The sequence below is a fragment of the Saccopteryx leptura genome, chromosome 1 (genome assembly GCF_036850995.1).
Source record: "Saccopteryx leptura isolate mSacLep1 chromosome 1, mSacLep1_pri_phased_curated, whole genome shotgun sequence".
Lineage (NCBI taxonomy): Eukaryota > Metazoa > Chordata > Mammalia > Chiroptera > Emballonuridae > Saccopteryx > Saccopteryx leptura.
Window position 1 is genome coordinate 220,093,941 of NC_089503.1, and position 24,628 is coordinate 220,118,568.

Below are 24,628 nucleotides of genomic sequence, written 5' to 3' on the forward strand. Positions count from 1 at the left end.
TACTGTGAATGCTTCTACTTTAAAGTAATGTACTATACATGATTAATGTTTTATTTTTTCAGTTACTATATCATTACTGATTTTCATAAAGAAACAAAAACACTACCAACACACAGTATAAAAGTGCTAAAAGATGGAAAAATATCTTATCAAGGATTTTAGGAGATGGTAGTACAAAACGAAAAAAGTAAGCTAGACTAAAAGATAAATAATTCAGATCTCAGGTAAATGTTAGAAACTGTGTCAGAAATTTCTATATATTTAAGGCAAAGTCTATGACAAAACTTAGGCCAGTATAGCAAAATGTTTCTAAGACTTTATATTCTTATCTTATATTAAACAGTATTTGATTTAACAAGTCAAATAAAATTGCAATAGATCTCATTTAAATTATACATACATTTTGCAGATGTTACTTTGTGACAGTTTACTGAAAAATATACCTGATAAAAATTAGTGCTGTAATATAAACTACATAGTAAACCAGACAGTTTCCACTGACCAGACATAGTCAACAGTTTAACTGCTCAAATTCACATATCTTAGATGGCTCCAGCTAAGGTCTGGGTCACACAAGCTGCTCTCCTCTCTCCAGCCTGAATTTCTTCCCTGAACTCCAGACCTGTATATAAAATTGCTTACTCAACATGTATTCGTTGATATGTAATAGAAACCTAACTTGTCCATGATCTTTCTAATACACATGTCCACAATCCCCCCATTTCAGTAATATATCCCTCTATTAGTTGCTCAAGCCAAAAACTCTGGAACCATCCCATCTCATCAATCAATTCTAAGGCCTTAAACTTCAAAATATATCCAGAATCTGACTATGACTACACTGGTCTAAGCTATCAGCTTTCATCTGGATAATTCCTATAACCTCTTCCTCGGCCTCCCAGCTTCCCACGTTTGCCCTCTTTCTTCTACCCTCTACAAAGTAGTCAGAGTGATACTGATAAGTCATTCTTCCGCTTAACCCCTCCAGACCTACTTTCCTCAAAGTAAAACCCAAAGTCTTTAGATTGGCCTATAAGGCTACCATTTCCTATTCCTTTCCCTCCTGTTCGCTCCACTTTAGTCATAGACACACTCTTTCCGTGTTCAAACATACCAGCATGCTGTGTGTCAGAGCCTTTTCACATACTGTTCCCTAGAATATTATTCCCCTAGATACCCAGATGGCTTACTTCCATGAGTCACCCTCTGGGCAACCTTTTTAAAACTGCAGACCAATTCCAAGCCCCCCCAATCCCATTCCCCTCCTGACTAGAATGTTTGGTGAAAAATTTTGGGGGGGGAGGGAGGTGGTCTATTTTGTTAACTATTATAGCCCAGCTCCAAAGTAGGGCCTAGCAACTAACAGATGCTCAATAAATATTTGTTGAATCAATGAAGGAATCCCCAGACAGTCATGAAATACTGCACCAACACCATCTCAAAATTCTCTCTAGAGTGTTTCTAATCCTTTATATTTGGTATCATTAGAACTTGCTGGCTTAGTCAAGGGGAAGTATGTATTAACTTGAAAACCTTGCAGTTAATAACTACATTAAAACAAAATAACAACCTACACCAACCTTTAATGAGAAATAGGGAAAAGAACACTGAATTGGGGATCAAAAAACCCAACTTTTGGAAGAGATATTACTCCTAATTAGGTTTTGATTTAACCTCTGCAGCCTTAGTTTCTTTATCTTCAAAAGTGTTGAATAATTCTGATAATAATGATTTTATATCTGTTTTGAAAAGGAATTATCCTGAAAAAGAAAAAAAATCTTCCTTTGGTCTTTCATGCTAAAATGATGTGGGAACTAGTAAAGAGGAAAGGAAAACATTCCCAATTCAGAAAGAGTCAAGAGACATACAATCTAATTTGCAGACAAAACTGCAAAAGCCAACTTGAAAATTCCCCATGGAAGTGATACTTTATTTCAGGTAATTAGAGAATACAGGTAATGGAGAAGGAGAACTGAACTGTAATCAGAAGCCTGGGTTTCACCAGTAAACTCACTGTGGAACCTCTTGGAAGTCCCTTAATTAGTGTGAGTTGTAGAGACCTCACCTGTATAATGAGGGGCTTGGTCCAAATCAGTGCTTACCAAATGCTGGTTGAGGAAAGCAAGGATCATAGAGTCCTACAACCCACCATCAAAGAGTCTGATTTAGTGGCAAGGTGAGGCTGAAGACATTTTATGTTTTAAATCAGTGGTAGTCAACCTGGTCCCTACCACCCACTAGTGGGTGTTCCAGCTTTCATGGTGGGCAGTAGTGGAGCAACCAAAGTATAAATAGAAAGATAGATTTAACTATAGTAAGTTGTTTTATAAAGATTTATTCTGCCAAACAGCAAAAATCTGACATAAAGTACTTGGTAAGTAATTATTATATGCTTTAACTTGCTGTAACTCTGCTTTTATACATTTTATAAAATTTTAAAATTTTAGAGTTACTTCCCTACTTTATAAATCACCATTACTGTGGAACCGGTGGGCAGTTAGAAAATTTTACTAGTAACAGAGATACAAAAGTGGGCGGTAGGTATAAAAAGGTTGAATACCCCTGTTTTAAATAAACAACTCATCCAGGATTGATGTAGGTGACTCACATACTAGCAGTGAAAAATAATTAATAACACCTGGATAATTCTTAGTATCCAAATCAGATATATATTTTATCACTGTGGACAGTACTAGAGAACTTACTTCTCTAGCACCTCTAGCAGATGGTTATCCAGTCTGTTTCAGTAGTTCCAGAAGCAGAGTACTTTACTATCTCCCATTCTACTGGGGGTCAGTTCTAATAGGCGCAACTTATATCAAAATCTGACTCAAAAAATAAGATCCAGGTTTTGTTTTCTGAAAAAACCAATGCAACCAGTATGAGTGGGAAAAGCCCTTTTTAGACCTGAGAAAACTGAGTCCCAAAAAAGGCAATTTCTTGACCAAGAGAGGAAACTAACATTTATTGTGTCTCCACTATATTTCCCAGTACAGCTTTAAGCACATTTACATGTTTTCTTCTTCTTGACAACTTTTTAGCATTATATATATCTATTTTACAGAGGATGAAAATAAAGGCAAGAGTGGTTACATAATATCAACAAAATTACTCAGTTGTTAAGAGGCAAAGCCAGAATTTGTACTAAGAGCTTTTCTTCTAAATCATATGTGCTTCTCATTATATCAGGATGCCTCTGCACATAAATGTGAACATAAGGGAATGTTCATGTTATTCGTGTCTTTACCTAGGCTAAAATTTTCAAGTGAAAAACCATATATTAACAACCAGATGATATAAAAAACAACAACCAAAAAATCCTCTTCCCCAAAATTAGCATTCTAAAGCATCAATCTGGCTGCCAAAACAAGCAGAATCAATGGTTACTAAAAATTCAAACAGTACAAGATTTCTCGGGGGGTGGGGGTGGGAAGGTGGGTTTGTTTTTAATTTGCACTTCTATTTTGCAGTGACATTCTGTTTCAATTTCCCTTTATCCAAAATGGTGTGTCATTTGTTCTCATTCAATTTATAAATTGAGTACAGAGTACTTTGTCAGAATAGATGGAACTGGACCAAAACAATGCTGTATCACTGCCTTAGGAGAAACAGCAGAACAGTAAGGGGACAAACTCTCCCTTGCTTGTTATGCAACAGAAAAGTCATCACTAAATGCCCCCACAGCATATCTGTAGGAATCATGCCAGTTTAATTATGCCTCAACTATCCAGCGCAGGTCAACTCATGTCTCCCCCACCTTATGAATTCTATCTCTCTGCACGTCAGGCATTAAAGCACTGTGAGCCTTTAGGCAAATGATGCATTTCTAGTTACTTTGGCATCAACCTTGAGAATAAAGCACAGAGAACAACAGTGAGGCCCTGGGTGAGTCAGAAATAGACATGGCACTCAAAGGGTTAAGGTCCTGATCTACCTGTGTAGTTGACCATTTGTTGCTAGATTTCTTTGCTCCAAAATATTTATCTGAAAAAAAAGATAGTACTATACCTACAGGAACAATTCTATATGTTATTCTTATTAACTGAGAACAATTTTTCTTCATTGCATCTACTTCTCATATGTAAAGGGATCTAATGGGTCTTTTCACCAAACAAAGCTAGCCTAATAGTCGTGTGTGTGTGTGTGTGTGTGTGTGTGTGTGTGTGTGTGTGTGTGAGAGAGAGAGAGAGAGAGAGAGAGAGAGAGACAGAGACAGAGACAGAGACACAGAGAGATACAGACAGGGACAAACAGACAGAAAGGGAGAGAGATAAGCATCAATTATTCCTTGCAGCACCTTAGTTGTTCATTGATTACTTTCTCAACATGTACCTTGAGGGGGGGTTACAATAGAGCAAGTGACCCCTTGCTCAAGCCAGTGACCTTGGGCTCTAGCCAGCGACCTTGAGCTTCCAGCCAGCAACCTTTGGGCTCAAACTAGTGACCATTGGGTCATGACTATGATACCACGCTCAGGTCAGAGACCCCACGCTCAAGCTGGTGAGCCCACGGCTCAAGTCAGATGAGCCCATGCTCAAACCGTTGACCTCAGGATTTTGAACCTGAGTCCTCCATGTCCCAGTCCAATGCTCTATCCACTGCACTACCGCTTGGTCAGGCTAGCCTACTAGTCTTTAGTTTACTGAATCTCATTAATCTTAAGAAACAAAGTTTTTAAAAAAATTAACATTTTTGAAGTTGTGATGCAACTAACAATCTATTGCATCTCAGATTTGATGACATATAGTATGTGGTAATGTGGACATTTCATTAAGAAAAGTATGAGCTACCTAAATAAGGAAACACTGTACAAAGAACTCCCTAAAACACCCTCACTGCAAAATAATGTATAAATGCCCTCTACTACTATATATAGATCAGTATTTGAGAAAGTTCAATTAAAAATTGGAAAAAAACCCACTTAAATGGCTAGCAAAGAATATTTTGGAATATTGAGAAAAAATTGGCCCTTACTCATTTAAAATATCACTCTAAACTACCTTCTGGTAAGAAATAAAGCTTTTCACATAAAATAAGTATTTTGGAGGCTGTCTACAATGATGATTAAACAATTATTAATAGTGTAATTTTTGATCATGTTGCCACTTGCTCGTAACCATAGATGAAATCAGTTTCTGTACTACTCTCAAGTGTTGTGCTGCTCACACCACATGCACGTGCAGGTATAAGAACACACACCCATATTCCCATTTCCTCGTCTTAATCAGAGACGGTAAAAATCTTTGAAGTATTTTCTTTAAGACTGTATTAATGTCTGAGTTCTAGTTTCACTTCTTATTGATGGATAACTTTCTTTTGAAAATGATGCAACAAATAATCAGACTCTGAAGCATGTATAGGAAAACTATAATTTAAAAAATTTTTGAAAATCATGAACCTGGGAGAAGGGGAGAGACTAATCCTTGGGACAAGGTAAATTTAATCAATAAGTGACTATGAACATAAAATAATAAAAGAAACCATGATTCTTTGTAATTGTAGTGGTTCATAATGTAAAAACAATAAAAGACATTTTTCATTCCTCTCACCATAGAGTCTCAACCTCAGTACTATTGACATTTTGGGCCAGATAACTGTTGTGGGCGGCTATCCTTTACATTTCCTCTTCCTATTAGAGGCCAGCAATGTCCTGTCCTCCCCACCTCTGCACCCCCTCCCACCTGCACCCCATGCCTGCAGTTGTGACAACCAAAACTGTTTCAACCAGGAGAAAATCTGCCCCCTGTCAAGAACTACTGCTCTAACCTTTCAGTTACTCACTGAAAAAAAATAAAATAAAAAGGTTATCCTAGTTTCTCTGAAATCACCTGAAAGTTAAAAACAATTCTTAAAATCTATTTAAAAGCAATAGTGCTACAAGTGAGTTTTCTAGCTATTGAAGGAAAAAAACCAGGACATTTATTTAGTTTTTGCCCAGGTATTTAAAAAATAGGATTTTCATACATAGATATCTTGAAAATATGAAATGTCAAAGTGTCCTCTTTTTCAACTACTATTCCCTTATGCATTCATAAAATTTCTAAAATACCACCAATCAAGCAGCGAGAGGTACAAAAATAAATTCATTTTATACTAGAATGGTGGCTAATATCACAGATAGCTTCACTTTACATAACCTGTATTATTTATTATTTACAAAGAATAATTAAGCAAGTGTTTAATCCATGCCAACTATTTTGCTATATACATGACTTATATGTATTATCTCATTGGAAGAGAGAAATCAATTTAATATCACTATCATGAGTTATAAAATTCATAAATTTCAAGGTATGACTATAGCTAATCATCTGGGTAAACTTTCAAAGATTTTAAATGCTACTAAAATACAGTAATCAGAGTATGAGCACAATAAGCCATACCCAAGCATGGCATAATGAAAAAAAGCTATATCAACTCCTGGAGGCTGCTAGCTAGAGTAACAGTGGTGGATGAGTTACCACCAGTGACTAATTTGCAGAGCTCTTAACCTTACTCCTAAATACTTAACTTCCAAGCAATGCAGTTTTGAACACAAACACGTTTAGTAACCCCAGAAACCCAAACATAAAGGGGCAAAGGAAGAAAGGTCTTTAAAAAATGCAATGAAAGAAATGCAAATGCACACCTCCATAAAATAAGCATTGGACTCTCCTGATTAATACACTTAAAAATTAAAATGAGATCTCTACTTTTAAAAGCATTTTAAAATGGAAATATATTTCACATAACATAAAATCCACTATTATAAATGTCCACTGCAGTGGCGGCCAGCACAGCCATCTTGCTGTGCAACCACGACCACTGTCGAGTTCCAGAACACTTCCATCATTCCAAAAGAAACCCTGCATCAATCAGCAGTTAGTCTCGACCTCACCTTCCACCACAGCCTAGCAATCACTTAATCTACTTTCTGTCTCTATGAATTTGCTTCTTCTGGGATATAATAAGACAATATGAGGTCTTCTGTGTCTGGTTTCTTTCACTTAGCATAATGTTTTCAAGGTTCATCCAAGGTGTAGCATATAACAATTTCTTTTCATGGCTGAATAATCTCTTACATTTTTGCAGCAATTTAGGGAAGCATTTCAAGTACTGTGTTTAGACATGTCACCTGAAACATCTTCAGCCATTCCTGGAGGCCTGTGGGTGGTTGGACAGATGTCATTCGGCGACGTTGTTGCCCTTGGCCATTGGCTGCTCTCAGATCTCCAAAAGTTGTTGGCGTTGCTGAACATGGTACAAGTCCAGTGGTACTACAAAAAATAAAAGAGTGAAAGCAAAGACATATTTATCAAGAATAACAGGCTCCAATTTAATAAGAATGATGATCTGGCATATTTCAAACATCAATCAAATTATTATTTTTATTTGCTTATTCCCAGAGAACAAGGATACACAAAACGTATCCTGCTATTCTTAGAGTAAGTTTCCTCCCTCCCACAGAAGCACCTGTTTTAGTCCAGCAATGCTAACTGCAACCAAATGACAGAATCCCTCTGGCAAAAATGCAAGTTATTGATACCTACAAATAATACTAAAATATTTCATTAGAAGACACAGGTTCCACTTCTCTTTTGACTGGCCTTCATTGACATAATTAAGTAAATGTAAAACTTTTCTTTATAAAGAAGAATATAAGACTTATAAATGCCTTAAAAATTCATATGTAGAAATAGTTTTGGACATTTCACTGGTCACATTGTTCCTTGAGTTTCCTCCTAAGTAGTTTGCCGATTTCTGTCCTTTTTTTTTTTTTTTTTTGGGTAATGTAATTTACAAAGCTTAGTCTGGATTAGTTTTTTTCAATGCCAGTCCAAAAATATCGTGCCAGTCTACAAAAGGGTTAGCTACCTGATGTCGTATGAAGCTTAGCACTGATCTACAGACCGGCAGTCTGGATAATATCTGACAGGAGCAAACCTTGATTGGGAATGTGTGTACTCAAAATAGGTAAGTGTTGAAAACACACTATACGCAAAATTAAATGAGATCATCTAAACACTTTTATCCAATAATTTAAACTTTGAGATAGTTTTTTTTAAATCTGAAATTCAAGTCTACCACTAGTAAAAGGAGAGGTTAAGACTAGATGTTCTATCTCCAAAATTGTATAACTCTCCTAAAAAAGACTAATTAGAAAAAGTATAATTAAAACTGTTATTAATATATTAAACTTTACTTTCTAATTTCAATAACTAAATTATTTAAACTTGAGGTAAATACTAAACATTTCTTATTTCAGAGATAGTTAAAAAAAGAGCAGAAAGATACAATTAACTAGTTATATTTGTGAAATAATCTTCAATTTATTGAGCTATGAAAATAAAGTGTTTTAAATCCAAAGACCATAAAAATTGTATCCTAAGAGTTGAATATCAAGCTCTGACAAATTACTAATAAAACAACTCCCCCAATTCTTTCCTAGAGAGCATAACTCATTATTTTGCTAAAACATTTATCTCAGTTACCAGATTTTATACAAAAATCTGCAAATCTACCACCTTTAAATCTTTCAACATTATACGTCTACATTCAACAATTAAACCTTTTCTTCTATTAAATTTCAAAAAAAATTCTTCTCTGAAATAAAATAATTTCTAAACAGTAATTATAACTTAAATTTTCTAATGAAAATAATAGAAAATTATAATTTCATCTTACTATTAGAAAATCTGTCAAAAAATTTAAAAAACCATCAAATATATAATGACAACAGCTCCAAAAAGAAAGGGTATGCTGCTTGGTTTGCTTTAATAATATTGTATGTTAAAATGCTAAAAATAAAACTTTCACCTTTTCAGATGGTTTCTCAGTATCAAAAGTGAGCAACTAAAGACAATTTTTACTAAAATGTATTCTGTATTAAAAATTTAGCATTCATTCATAAGCTGCCTTAAAAATAACTGAACAATTTAATACCTTTGCCCAGGTATCAGCCATATTAATAGAAGACCAAAAATTATATGGTTAACTAGAATCAAGTTTTTTTTTAAATAGCACGCTTTTAACATTAAACTAAACTTTCTCATACAAGAAATACTTCATCAAGACCAGAAGGAAAAAACAAAAATAAAGGGAATAGTTTCACTTGTCTCTGTATCACTCCACACCCTCTGGTGGAAGTGTCAAAACAGTGAAATTGTCAAAAGGCAAAGGGTTAAGAGGGAGGGGGATAGTTAACATGAGAAAAGAACACAAAAAACATTTCCTGAATAACTAAGAGATAGCTTTATTTTTCTTTACTCTATAATCCCTTAATTTCTTAAACATAAAACTATTCTAATTATTATAATTTCTAAATTTCATATAAAAGCATTTGTAAGAAATATTTCACAACTGAATTAAATAAAAATATAAATTGTTTTCTCTGAAAAAAGACACAATTGTAACAATGTTCAGTTATGAAAACCTATGTTTGAATAATGTTAATTTTACTGCATTTTATAGAATAAAAATGACTCCCCACCAAATATTTAGGGGAAAAAAGAAATGTCACCCTCATAAGTTCTTAAGGTTTCTATAGCTAACTTTCATTAATTTGAAAAAGTAACAATTATGCAAAAAAAAACAAAAGCCCCCCCAAAAGTTCTTAAGATACTTTTGTCGTTTAAATTTTAAAATACCACATTCCAATACACATCCAAAGCAATTTTTAATTGGCTGGGTAGTAGATATTGTGCTTAAGTTAGCCTAATTAGCGTGAGAGTGGGAAGTTTTATACTGATGCAAAATCCAAAAATGATGGAATAGTGCAGAAAACAAGACTACAATTGTATTTAGTTGTTATGGAAACTATTCTACTGGTGAGAAATGTATGTGTTAAAAACATAAGAACTACCAAGCAATTAAAAGGGGATTTCTAACAGCAGTTTCATGAAATATGATTTAGTTAGTAATTATGAGGTTTATTTCACTAATAATGTATCTTCAATTCTGCATATATAAATATACTCCCTAGAAAAGCTGTTACTATAGTAACAAGATACATTTGCTCATATTTATAGTTTTGGATTTATTTTTTAGAATTCCTGAAAAATTGTGATTTAAAATTTTTGTTGACAAGAGAATTTCTGCTTGTGTTTTACTTCATGCATTTGTAACAAAATACAAAGCTATACTGGTAGATATTCTTATTCTTATTTAAAAAGAGGTATTTCCCAATTTTCAGTGATCTCAAAATGTGTTAGTCAATAGTACTAGTGACACTATCATTCCATAAGAATAAACAGAAAAAAACACTTTTACAATCATTAACTCTTCAAAGAAACATGAGAATTATGAGAGAATTAATTATTATACTTAATATTACCTTGTATATTCTGAGACTTTGCATGGTTTCTTTCCCAAAGAAAAAGAGCGGACCTCAGAACCATGGTCCAACTTTCTTTTCATCTATAAGGTAAAACAAATAAGATGTTTTGTTTTTTTTAAATCACCTGTCCAACTATCAAATTTTAACATTATCATTGGTAATATGAAAAAAATTTTTCATATGCCTAAATGTTAATTAGGCATGGTTAAATAATATAGAAAATAAATGTTTCATAGTTTCTTCTATTAGTTCTACTTTGTTCTACTCTTTATAAGACTGGAAAAGTAACCTTCCCCCCAGTATTCTGCCCAGAAAACAGTATATGGGGATTTAAAAATTGATATCTATCATACATATTCCTTAAGAGTATACCTTTCACATTTGCCAGCTTAAGAACCAATCTAGAGAAAATGTCATGTTAATCCACACAGAAAAGAACCATATTTAACATGCCTTTCTTACTGAGCTTCATTTTCCTTTAAAAACATATTTTAAAATAAATAACAAAATTCAAAATTTCAGATGGCAGTAACTGATTAAAACATTATAAAGGGTAAAAAGAACAAAGCAAATAAAATGATCGTGAAAAGTAATTATAACAAGGCATAAAGCAATAAATATGGGCAATGGGGCAGTGAGACAAAGTAAGTCCATATTAAGAGACGAATCTGGAAATGGCATACTAATGGTGGGGGAAAAGCCATCAACTGATATTTATACACAATATAGTTCTGACAGATACTCAGGACAAACATTCTAACTTGAAAAGCAACAACAGAAAAGACTTAAAAAGAATGAGTTATCCATCTTTGTAGAGCATATCCAACATTTTTAGCTTTAAAGTATTTCATCATGCTATATATATATAATATAGTAAATACAGAATTGCATTTTGTTAACATCAGTATTGAAATTGAAATTTCACTATCGGTTAACTGAGGTCATCAAACTATACATATATCATAAAACCAGATAATAAGATATGATTGGATTACTTTTTCTGTCTCAGCAACCCCTCTCAGATGTGACTGCTAATTAATTACCGTATTACTGAAAATCACAGAGGATAGCTTTCCTCATTTTTATAAGGTAAAAACCTGTGCTTTGCAGCAGCCTTATTTTCTTACCAACTACCTCACACAGAAACATCATAGCACATTATGTTACACTGTAAATACTAAGGAGGACCAACGAAACTCTAAAAATTTTTTGGAACCAGACTCTGAATAATATCATCATGAAGAAGGACTTCCCAAATATAGGGATGATCTTTATAGTATTAGGGGCTAGAGGTAAGGATACAAACTCATCCACATGTATACCTTGGTTCATGCAATACCTACTAGAAATAAATGGAAGTGGTCTTATTTCAACCCTTTAGAACTTTATGCACTCATTACGCTGTTTGAATGAGATTCTTCTCAAAAAACATTATTTCCTTTCTCCAAATAATTTTAATAAAAATAAAAAATAAGTATAAAAGATTTAATATATAGGTAGCCACGTGCTTGCATGTATATAAATTACAGACACGTACAATATACACAACTGTACCCATCAGGAAGGTCAGTCAGTACAGATTACCTTAAAATTCTAGTTTTTTAAATAACTTCCACAGATTCTTATTTTCAAAATTATTATGAAAAACTCTGATATTCATCCTAATTTAGTTTGGAACACTGGTTTCAGAACTTCTCTGGCTTTCTTGTAAATACATGGTGCAAATGCCATTTGCCACTAACAGCAAACTTTATTTCCATCTTAGAAAACCTTCAATGAATAAAAATGCCTGAAATACATATAAAGAAGATCACCGAGAAAGGCTTTTTATCTTTAGAATATTTTATAAAATAAAGCACTTTCTGTATGACTACAGAAGTCTTTTAAGTATTATATTGTTTACTGAAAAGACTGAGTTTAGATCCGAAAATTAATTCTGCATTTTTAAGGGGTGCAGAAAGTCAATATGAGCTCTTTAAACATAAATCCCCAATGTCTTAGCAAGTCTACACTTTGAGTCAACTAAAGAAAAAAATTGAAAATATATAAATATAAGATATAGAAAAATTAAAGGCAAAAGGTTCAAGAAAAGCCAACTAAGGGAAGAGTATTTCCAGGTCAGCATTAAACGGAGCCACATTTCTAAAGTCTGAATATATTTTTAGAGAAAAATATTCGGATTCTAATATATATTTTCTTTTACATTGAAAGCTGTTTCACAGCTCACGTCTCTCCCTGATTTGCTTACATTCACAATATAAAACAGAACACCAGACACCCAGCCACCCACCAAAATCAGAGGGTACTGCAGCCATCTCTGATGATACAGATTTTCCTTCCCAGGCAGGCTCACACACACGCACAATCATACAACATAGGAAGAAAACAGATTACTTACTTTGTAAAAAATCATTTTTAGTGTGCCGTAGAAACCCATGTTTTCTGTATTTTTCCCTTTCAGTGATTCTGTGCCCCCGTGTGTCCGGCTGCTTGGCAGTCTCTGACAATATAAACCTTTTTCAGGTAGGTATGTCACAGATTCTAATGTGGACATGCTCAGGCACGTCAGAAAGGGAAGATTAGGGAGCAGAACCGGCAACAAAACTCCACAGTAAAGGCAAATGCAGCTCAGTATCAAACCGCTTCTCGGGACACACATACATACATGCAGCTTGACTGAGGAGAACTCGAGGGAATAATGAGAGAGAACCGAGAAGATTATTGGAGGAGACTATGCCCTGTCAAAGCCTTGACTGAACAGATTCCTCCCTCAGCAGCAGAGGGATCAGATTACATCTTCCCTTGAACACAGAATGGTGCAGTCCAGGATTCAGCAATGCAGACTGCACATCAATTATATGGTGATCCGCTCCAGGGAACCCGTAAGCACACAACGCACTGAACAGAGGGAGGATGTGGGCAGCAAATGAGACCGCCCCCGCATGACACCCCCCCCTTTCAAACTTTCAGGAGATTATTTTTGCATTTTGTAAAAAGGTTCCTTTTTGAAGAGTTTGAAATGGCAAGCATCATTTCCACAAATAAGTCCTTTCAGAAACATTTTGAAAATGGAATATATTTTCACCGGGTTCTCCCAACAGAAGCCAAGCAAGCTATTTTCACTAACTTATCCTATTGCAGTCCTGGCACAGACTGGCTAGATTTTTCAAGTAGCTTGGATGGCACAAAGTGGGCAATCCCGAAGGGAGAAAGTAAATATTCTTGAGGGGGGGTTTATAATAAAGTAAACCAGTGTTTGCAACATACAGCATTTGCAGAAAATATGTGCAGTATGAAGTTATTTTTCAACCTGTATATTTCCTATATTAGGATTTGATGAAAATTTCCCCTCTGCATTTCCATTTCACTTGTTTAAAACATAGTTCTCAAGAAAATTACTGCATACTTCTTCAATCCTTAGTAATTATAAGAATCTTTTCTTTTTTTTTTTTTTTTTTTTTTTTTTTTTTTTTTTTTTTTTTTTTTTAGTGAGAGAGAGAGACAGACAGGAAGGGAGAGAGATGATAAGCAAAAACTCATAGTCAGCACTTTAGTTGTTCATTGCAAGAATCTTTTTAAGATTAACAAACTATAAGTGTACAGAGATGCCAAAAGACTTTATTTCTCCAAAGGGAACAAGACCTGTGCTTACTGGAGAATCCTACCTTTATTGTTAATTTAATCTTGAGTAAACAGCAGACATTAGACTTCTAAATATTTCCAAAATTATTTTTACAATATGTATTGCTTATCATTAAAAAAGCATTTTACATAATAATTAAGGTACCAAAGTGTGCCTGAAGGCAACCTTTTTCTTAGAATGACTACTACAAAAATCTAGATATTTCATCTCGCAACTTGCTACACAACTAGCTTCTGAGGCAATTATAAGATTCCTTGGACTAGAAAGGCCCATTATTAAGGGTCTAGTTAATTAATCTAGCCTCTCCATTAACATTCTTTATTTCAAATAAACTGTGTGCCAGTTGTCATTTAAATACTTAAGAATTCTTCAGAAAAAAGAAATACCATTTAGACTTTTCACACTTAATATTCTCTGCTATGGTAATAAAAGCCTTTCATTAGGAAATGATTCTAAATACTGCATAAAGTAGTATCATAATTAAACAAATAAATGTTTATCTTTATAACTAAGACATAGTATAATGTCTTTTACTTTTACTTTGAAACATAAATGAAATAATCTAAAACTTTATTAAAATGCACATCTTGGGTCTTCTCTTAGAAATTATAGTCTATTCTTTTTTGAAAAACCTCCTACCGGGCTTTTACATTAATGCGTATCTTCAGAAATAAAACACATATACATAGAGGAAGATAGTTTTCTAAATAAAAAAAATTAGCTTCAAAGAAAATTTCCTTTTAAAAAGAAATCTTAACTCTTGGAAAACAAATCCAACTGTTGGGTATGGACCTGTAAACCCTTTTATTAGAAACCTCAGAGAACTCAGGGCCCTTTTTTCCTAAAAGAAAAAAAAAAAGTTGACCCTACCCTCATTCTCTTCTGGCCTATCGAAACTGATTATAAAACAAACACTTGAAATTTCCTCTAAAATCAGTGGTACCTAGCTTGTTAGAGAATAAACTGACGACCTACCAGTCATGTAATAGTATATATCTTGATTTCAGTTAAAAGCATGTACTATCGCTAGTTGAACTGTCCTTTTCAAATTAAGTCTACTTGGATGAAGACACAAATAAACTTTAATAAACCAGGGACACTGTCTCAATAGGATACTGTATTTAAATTAAAGTATCTTAATTTTTATATATATAAAGAATGCTCTTGGGGTTACATGGCTCCTATATATGGCTATGAAGTTATAGAAAAACCTGATCCCCACAAATGTTTATATGTAGGTATGTATACTCGTGTTTTATTTTTGAATAGGCAAAATATCTACAAGATTCAAAAGTCAAAGAGATGTATAAAAAACATACACTGAGAACTCCACAACTCTAAATCTACCATGATTCTCACTTGCTAATGATTTTTTATTAGGTTATCCTTTAAGTGAGAATGTATATGTTTATAAGGACTCATGAAGACTATATTTCCCCAAGTATTTAAATAATGTTCCCTAATATCTTGTTTACAATGTTAATTTGAACTGTGAAGAAGCAATTTGCCAAGCAAAGCTAGTCAACCAAGTCTCTAACTAGATTTCAAATTAATAGAATAAAAATGAATGATTTTCAATATTCTCTGAAGTACTATTAATGAAAATTATGATCTATTATATTACTCTCATCCTAATCTATATATAAACACTGCAAATGAAATCATTCTCACACTTCTGTTTAAGTCTTGGCTAAAACACAAATTTTTAAAACTTTATTCAGATATTTATTATGTCTATCTATCTATCTATGTATCTATTGATTTATCTATCTATCTAACCTTATACCTGTGGTAGACAGAAACATTTTAAAACTGAGATCAGCTTATATCTATGTTAAGTAAGTTTACACACACACAAAACGAGTATTTTATGTTTTATGCTAGAATGTTAACTAGTAACTTCACTGATAAGGTTAGCTAAGAAAATACTTGTTTGCCATCCAAATTTTTAGAATATCTCAATATATTAAATATATTTTCACTACAATATACTAAATCTTCATGTAATTTCAACTAAGCAATACATTTCCCGTTCTATGATGATTGACAACTTATAAGCCTTATTAAAATCTCTTAGCAGGCCCTGGCCGGTTGGCTCAGCGGTAAAGCGTCGGCCTGGCGTGCAGGAGTCCCGGGTTCGATTCCCGGCCAGGGCACACAGGAGAAGCGCCCATCTGCTTCTCCACCCCTCCCTCTCTCCTTCCTCTCTGTCTCTCTCTTCCCCTCCCACAGCCGAGGCTCCATTGGAGCAAGGATGGCCCGGGCGCTGGGGATGGCTCTGTGGCCTCTGCCTCAGGCGCTAGAATGGCTCTGGATGCAACAGAGCGACACCCCAGAGGGGCAGAACATCGCCCCCTGGTGGGCATGCCGGGTGGATCCTGGTTGGGCGCATGTGGGAGTCTGTCTGACTGCCTCCCGGTTTCCAGCTTCGGAAAAATGAAAAAAAAAAAAAAAAAAGAAAGAAAATCTCTTAGCAAGGGGAATGACTAACAGTGAGGTCATGGAATATAGCCTATCAGCTAACTTAGACCCAATGTTCATCACAACACAATTCCATTGATCTAGGTGTACAAGAATAGATGAGAGGAGTTACAAAAAAAAGCTTTTAAGCACAAAGATATAAAGATATACTGCCCAGAGTCTAAGCCTCTGGGAAATAACGGAGGTAGAATTAACCTGTGAGCTAGTGCAACAGAAATGGCTTTCTGAGCAATTGGCTGGGCAACAATTTTTATAAGAGCAAGTTGTGGTTATCTACATATAAATAGTGAGAAAAATATAAACAGTAAAAGTTTTGTATCTTCAGAGAAGTACGTATTTTTTTATACAGTGTCAATAGAGCAAGGAATAATTAATAGAGTTCCTCATTTTGACCCTCAGAATTCATTATTTTCATTTAAAATATATTCCTCTATTGCATTTATCATACTTCAATGCCGTTCTTTTTATATCTTTTTCTCTCCTATTATCTACTCCTTGAAGGTTCACATTTTATTCTAAGATATAGTAGAAAATAATAAATATTATTAATATTTTTGAATTGGCCATATAGGCAAATAGTATATAGCAACCACAGCATTTTTCTAAAGCATAAATATACGTAGATTACATCTAAAGTCTATCTATTAAAATTAATCGATGATTCTATGAATACTATTGGATCTCTTTTCATTACCTTGCTTACATTTTTAAGAGTGGAAGAATGTGTTTATGTTCCTAAGTCAGTAATTTTCTTTATTATCATGAAAACATTCTTTACTTTGATATTACACCAGGAACATCACCTACTACAATTAGATGTCTTGCCCTAAGCATAGAATTTAGAGAACGTTCAAAATTTCAACATCAAAGAAAGGAATTCCAAGCATGTTGAGGCTCAACTTGTTGAAATTCCACTAACCCACTGTCATTAACTTTCTGTGATGCAAGTTCTTATTAAAAGGTTCACAACTGAAATTGGCAAGTTAATAAACTTGTCTTATCATAGGTATTATCAATTAAAATAGTATATATGCCCAACACATATGTTTTCTCTAGTGCACATAGGTGGCAGTATTGATCAATAGGCTATAGTTATTCATCACTCATTTAACACCTATTATTATGTGGCAGGCACAAGAAAGTATTGAATATGTAAAAAAAAATTTTTCTTCCTCTACTAAATTCATAGTCAATTTCAAGGACCATTTAAAAATTTGGAATTGATTTCTTAAATCAGCTATTAGTCATGACCAAAAAGTTTTGAGGAAAGAGCTAAAGATGAAGAAGTAATAATAATAATAATAATAATAATAATATATATATATATATATATATATATATATATATATATATATATCTCCCCTGAATCAGTGGAAAAAATTAATGGTAGAAAACCATTGAATTTGAGCTAAAAGGGATCTTGGAAATCATCTATCTAATTTCTCTTTGCTTGTAAAATAAACATGAGCTTTGGAATTCGAGAAAGCTGAGCTTAAACACTAGCTCTGCCATTATTAAACTATAACCTAGAAGGGGTTATTTGACCTTTAGTTTTCTCTCACTTGTAAAAATGTAATGGTAATACGATCTGCCTTAACAGCCTGACCCACAGAATCCCTGTGAGGACATAGTAGATGCCCAGCACATAACAGATATCCTAAATACTATTAAATAATAACTGGTATTCACAGGTGAGAAAGGTAAGGTTGAGAATTACATTTCTGGTTATATAACTATGCTTCTGCTACATGCAGGGAATCTGAGGCAAAGACATGAAGATTAGGAAAAAGAAAATTAATCAATTCAGAAATAATCACCTACTACATCCTAATATCGACAAAATTCTACTGAAGACAAATAAAAACATTACAATAACCCTCATCCCCCAAGATTCTTAAAATCCAACCAGTAAGACAAGAAACTAATCAAGAAAATATTTGACTAGATTATCAAATACCAGACTGGACAGTGTAGGAGGTCAGAAAATGGAGCAAACATTTAAATACTCTTAAGATTTCATAAAAGATATGGTCTTGCTTCTAAGCTTAAAAGACAAAAATTTGGTAGATGTTGAAGAGAAAGAAGGACATTATCATCTACGACCTAAAATATTATGTGGAAATGCCACTATCATTAACTTTGAGCATTAACATCTGTAAGACTTGTAGTAGTCACTGGTCTTACAAGTTTCATTAGCAGATAATCTATTTAGCTCTGTGTCTCTGAATTCAAACATTTACCATTACAGTTAGAATATTCTTTAATTTACAAGTAATAGTTTCTTCAAAAGTACTGCCTTTCATGACTCATTCTTCCAGTTTAGGGCTAATATGTGTCTCTCTGTACAAGCAGAACTCGACTGTGTGAGTGTTAACACTGTCAACTTTTTAACTTTTGTATAATCACTAACTACTAAGGGGTCCTTTGTTTTAAGAGGCACTCATACTAGAAATCATACATATAAACAGGTTGTACTCTTGAATATGGGGGGAATTGTGCAATTCATGTAGGATCTTGTAAGCTATGGTCAAGAGCCTACACTTAGCTAAGTACACTGTGAAGTCATTAGAGGATTTCCCAAATGGGAGTAATTTAACACAACTTATACACACACACACACACAATCGATGTCTTTGATTATATAATTTTTTATACTTTCAAAATGTATATAAAATTGAAGACCTCTCACAAAGAAATTCTCACTTGCTGAAATCAGATATACAGAAAAAAGAATACATAACTGTATTTGAATTCGTTTCAACTCTTTCATGTAGCAATTACTCTTCCATTTCCTTTATCACATGTCACCTAACAATAACTCAAACTCTGCACCTATCCAAAAAGCTTCTAAACTTGGGAAAGGAAAAGAATCGGAATAGAGGTAATAATTCATCTATAACATAGGCCAAACATTGTTCTAAACTGTTTTTATCTAGCAACTCAATTCTATAAGGGGTATGTAGCATTTTATATGTCGAATTCTTTGCTCTTTACCTTTCTATGCTCTGATTTTATCTTTCCATTTGATAATTTTCTCTTTTTGAAAAAGAGAAAGCGATTGGGCTCAGATCTTTGTAAATTGTCAATGCATCTGCCAGGCTTATCTTAGCAAATGTCTACGATGGTGAAAAGTGAAAGTATTTTAACCTATGGACACCTTTTGAACTGCTTCTCTGTGACCATAAAGGAATCCAGAACATAAGCATAGAATTTCAAGGCTGGAAAAAGCCTTTGATTAAAGTTCATTACAGCCTTTGGTATAAGTCTTAGGTTCTCTCTCATTAGCATGTAGTCATTCAGAATCTGCTTAATCTAAAATATATATATTATTCTCAACTCTGTGATTTTCTATCAGTAGGCTTACTGATTTGATAATTATGTCCAATTCTAAATATTTGAGTACTAGATATACATAAAGTTCAGATTCAAACTTATTGCAGTTTAAAAAATATAACTTCTCTTCTCATCTCAAGCATGTTATGTATGTACCAGAAGAATTCAAAATGAGAAAGGATAACTTTAATCAAGCTTTTAAAATTCTAGCTGTGAATCAAAGTCTGAAGACTTGAACTTACTTCACTTATTCAAAAAAAATTTATTAAACAGATATTCTATATTGGTGTTGGGCCAGTGAGAAGCATGAATCACATCAGATTTTTGCTTTAGAAAAGTGTACATCACAGTGACTTTTAATCAATTCTTTACTTATTTTAGAGTAGCTTGCCTGCTTTTTAAATATTCAAGTGTTTGATGTAGCTGTCAAGTGAGTAGGGAAGAACCTAGTAACCATGCCCCCACTACATTAAAAAAGGATTTTATATATTCATTTTAGAAGCATGGATTTACATTTTAAAGCAATTACTATGTAGATAATTTAACAAACTACACTCCTGGTTTCAAAAGAATCAAGAATTATATGACTAGCATAATGCCTACATGATCCCCTACCTTTTCAGGATATTCCAAAATCTGTGAACACTTAGTGAATAAAATATGAGTACAAAAAAAAAATGCTGGAAATATGTAGGTCACAAGTAGGGTTTGTCATAATTCTGTCATGGAAACACTTTCAAAATAACTATTCGTTTGAAAACGTATCTGATCTATAGTTGTTGTTTTTTTTTATTTCCAGTGAACTATGAGACTAATAGTTAGAAGCATTTTGATATTCTGGCAAAACTACTGTAATAAAAATATTTTATTTATAAGTTAATTTTCTTTACTAAAATGTTCTTTAATATTTTAGCACATAGTTTAAAATATATTTATACATAAACACTCAAGGACTCCAAATGTTTAAAAATGAACTTTGAAAGTTTGTCACATTTGATACATGACTCTACAAAGTTCTTTCTGGAGGATGAGTTCCCACCGCTTGCATGAAGGCATGGTATACAATAATGGCATGGTGACCACTAAACACATGTGCATCACAACTAAGTTAAGAACACTGCTCTGTATATACAGCTGGCCTGTTGAGAAGGGGAACAAGTTGATTTGAAAACACTTTAAAAACTAAATCTTAAAATTTTTTTATTGAGTCAATGAATTTTCAAACTTCCACAGCAACAAAAGCCAATGAGGAATAGCTTACATAACTTTATCAACAAATATAAAGTCAAAGTCGGCATAAAGATGTTGAACTTTAGAATATTCTTAAGTTTGTAATATTTTGTTAGCCCTTGGGATACACATACACACTCTCTTTCTCTCTCTCTCTCTCTCTCAAACACTGTTCCTTCATATTTAGCCTTTCTTTTAAAGTTATTTTATTGAGACAATACAGCATATTAAGAACTTAAAATATTTTTCAAAAGATATTAAATGAAGACATGTTAATCATCAGGATTACAATCCAAACAGCAAAGATTAAAATTAAATGGTATTTTATAAGATATTTTTACTCAACTAGCTTTTATTAAACAATTACAAGAAACAGATTTTGTTAGACCAAGATGTAATTTACTCCCCACCAATTTAACTTAATTCACTGTATTTGTTTATAGATAGGTAGCATAGCAGAAGAAAATTATTGTGAAAAAAATTATGAGTCTCTAACCCCAATTCCATCCTAATATTATTTATTATCAGTCTCATCCAAATCAATCCTTTGAGTCATATAATGGTACTCTATTTTCTAAACAATAAAACAAAAGAGGAGAAAAAAACAAACAGTGATTTAAACATTTCATTTTTATAGATCGAGATCTATCATACTCAAGAAATATTTAGCCAGGGTTACTGAAAACCAAACACTAAGCAAAAAGGATATAAAATTGAGCAAGATATATTCTTTATTCTGTAAGAACTCTAATTTAGGGAAGGATACATGAGTCAATAAAAGAATGATGAATCAATATAATTGATAAATGAAATTATTCAATTTATATGATAATGCATAGAGCTAGAAAGAGGAAGAGATAAATATTTTCAGGAAATGCACAAGGCAATATTTTAAATCAAGAGAATAAAGGAAAAAGAAATACCAGATTTTAGTCTGACTTGAGTGTTCAGTCAGTACCTACTATCAAAGATAATACAAACTATTAAAGTTTGTTAAACAACTATTTTTTTAAAAAGATGCTCTCTTCGGTAGAGCATCGGCCCGACATGTGGAAGTCCCGGGTTCGATTCCTAGCCAGGGCACACAGGAGAAGCGCCCACCTGCTTTTCCACCCTTCCCTTCGTGGGGGAGGGGGGGGAGATGCTCTCTTAAGAAAATGAGATAAACGGAAGAAAACGTACTATATGCCAAGCACTCTTCTATGTGCTTTACTTCTATTAACTTATTAAAACTGTATTTATATTATATTAACTCATTGAAACCCTGTGAAGTAGATACTATTATTATCCCACTTTACAGATGAGGAAACAGGCACAGAGAGTTTAAATCCCCAAGGTCATATAACTATCATATTAAGTAAGGAAGCTAGGATTTGAACACGGGCAGATCTTGGTCACTAGTTTATAGAAAATGAAATAAGGTATTCCACATACAAGCAAGAAGTATTGGTAGGTAAGAAATCTCTAGGATGTTTCCTGAGCTATTTCAATGTGAATGTGTGATGTGTAGATGAAATATGTATTAGCATTACAGCAGACACAAAGAAAGAAGAGACAAACTAGGCAGCTAACTGTGTACTCTGAAACACTTCCGGGAATTTACCAAGAGCAGCTTGACAAAGAATTAATAAATCAATACTGCCAATACTTCCTTGGTGAAGAACTGATCCCCTCATCTTTGACTTTATAGAGAGGTTAGGCAGCAATCAGTAAAAAAAGTCTGATGAAAAGTGCTCACAACAACACATGGATTTTGTTTCCTTTTCCTAAACTTCCTAAGAACTTCTATATTCTACCCTTACTCTTTCATGCCCTATGTTTTACTTCCCAAAAACATAAGATAAAAAAAGGCTGAGAACAGAATACACCAAAATAGCTACATTGGAAGGTCCTTTCAAAGGAACTACTAGGCCTTTCACCCTTACCAAAATGATCTGAAAGCTACAGAAAACTGGCAAAAGTTATTTATACATAATAACATTTACTCAAGAAACTGTTTCAAATATTTTATTAGTTATTCCAACCCAAATACACTTGACAGAGAATTAAGACTTCTACTTGATTTTGAATTTTTTAGTTTAGTACACAGCCTAAAAATACTTGACTTATTAACCAAGTAGTGTGTTAGTATGTGTGTGTGTGTAAAATCAGTTACACAATTCAATTATCAATTAAATTGAAAGGAAACTCAGTTGGACATACATTTCTTTGTTATTAATAGCCAATCTCATTTAGGACTTCCTGTACCTTTAAAAATGCCCAACAGAATATAAATTTTTACTATTAAAAAGAATATACAGTTTTAACACTTACTGTACACCACAGATCTCGCTTAAAGTAGTATTTTATTTATTCACAGATAATAATGTAAAAGATAGCATTTTTGTACCTCCACTTTACTGACAAGAAAGTTTTTTTGTTTTTTTTTTATATAATTTTATTTTTTTAATGGGGTGACATCAATAAATCAGGATACATATATTCAAAGATAACAAGTCCAGGTTATCTTGTCGTTCAATTATGTTGCATACCCACCACCCAAAGTCAGATTGTCCTCTGTCACCTTCTATCTTGTTTTCTTTGTGCCCCTCCCCACCCCCTATCCCTCTCCCATTCCCCCCTCCCCCCCCGTAACCACCACACTCTTATAAATGTCTCTTAGTTTCACTATTATGTCCCACCTACGTATGGAATAATACAGTTCCTGTTTTTTTCTGATTTACTTATTTCGCTTCGTATCATGTTATCAAGATCCCACCATTTTGCTGTAAATGTTCCGATGTCATCATTTCTTATGGATGAGTAGTATTCCATAGTGTATATGTGCCACACAAGAAAGTTTTTTGAGTTACCAAAAGCATTATAATGAATTTTAGCTAAACAAAAACACCTTTGGTGATATACATTTTAATATCTATGAACAGAGTCACAGGCTGAATTCCATTTTTATTAAAATTAAATTGAATACTGCATATCTTACATATAATTACCTAGCTTTATTTTACCTTAGCTGCTTTTTATCACAATATTCCATTGAGACAAAAGGTATCAAGAAACACTACACTTAATTAAAAGGGCCAAAGGACTAAGATCCCACTGAAATACCTCTTTGTAAAAAAAGTATTGATAGTTATTTCAATTACTACATTCATTTTGGTTTGGGAAATATAAATAATATGCAAGTAATAATTTCACAACAGATGTACTTTGGGACATACCATTTACTTCTAACTTGAAGGTACCTTATCTCAGTCTTCAAAGTAGACAATACTATACATATAGATTTCAAAATCCTCTCTGGCTTTCTACTTCTAATAAATATCCTAATATTAGGTATCCAAACTGAATTATGTTATTACATTAGTAAAAGCAAATACAATTTTGTATATAAACAGTCTGGAAATTTTAAGTAAATACATATATATATATATTGAAGACTACAAAATACAGTGCAAGGTTATGAAAGACACAAGCTAACAGTATCACTATTTTTAAAATTAAGAGAAAGAAAATATACTAAAAGAAAAAAAGAATTGATAAACAATTTGGAAGAGGTTGTGGTTGGTCACTTATTACTTTTCTATATTATAGTTAATTAATATTCTAAAAAGGTCTACAGAAGGCTG

At 33.2% G+C, this 24,628-nt stretch overlaps 1 protein-coding gene across 7 annotated transcripts in view; it reads right to left on the minus strand.

The window, feature by feature from the left end:
- FBXW7 (F-box and WD repeat domain containing 7) overlaps window positions 1-24,628 on the minus strand; it is a 178,849-nt gene that overhangs the window by 19,762 nt on the left and 134,459 nt on the right. For 5 of the 7 annotated variants that reach the window (XM_066386530.1, XM_066386544.1, XM_066386525.1 and 2 more), the window contains 2 exons: window positions 10,313-10,395; window positions 7,115-7,256 (listed from right to left, as the gene is read on the minus strand). In XM_066386530.1, coding sequence (XP_066242627.1) covers window positions 7,115-7,256; window positions 10,313-10,395 — 225 coding nt within the window. Of the gene's footprint in view, window positions 1-7,114; window positions 7,257-10,312; window positions 10,396-12,713; window positions 13,115-24,628 lie in introns of those variants that run through there. The other 2 variants (XM_066386531.1, XM_066386533.1) reach the window with 2 other exon arrangements.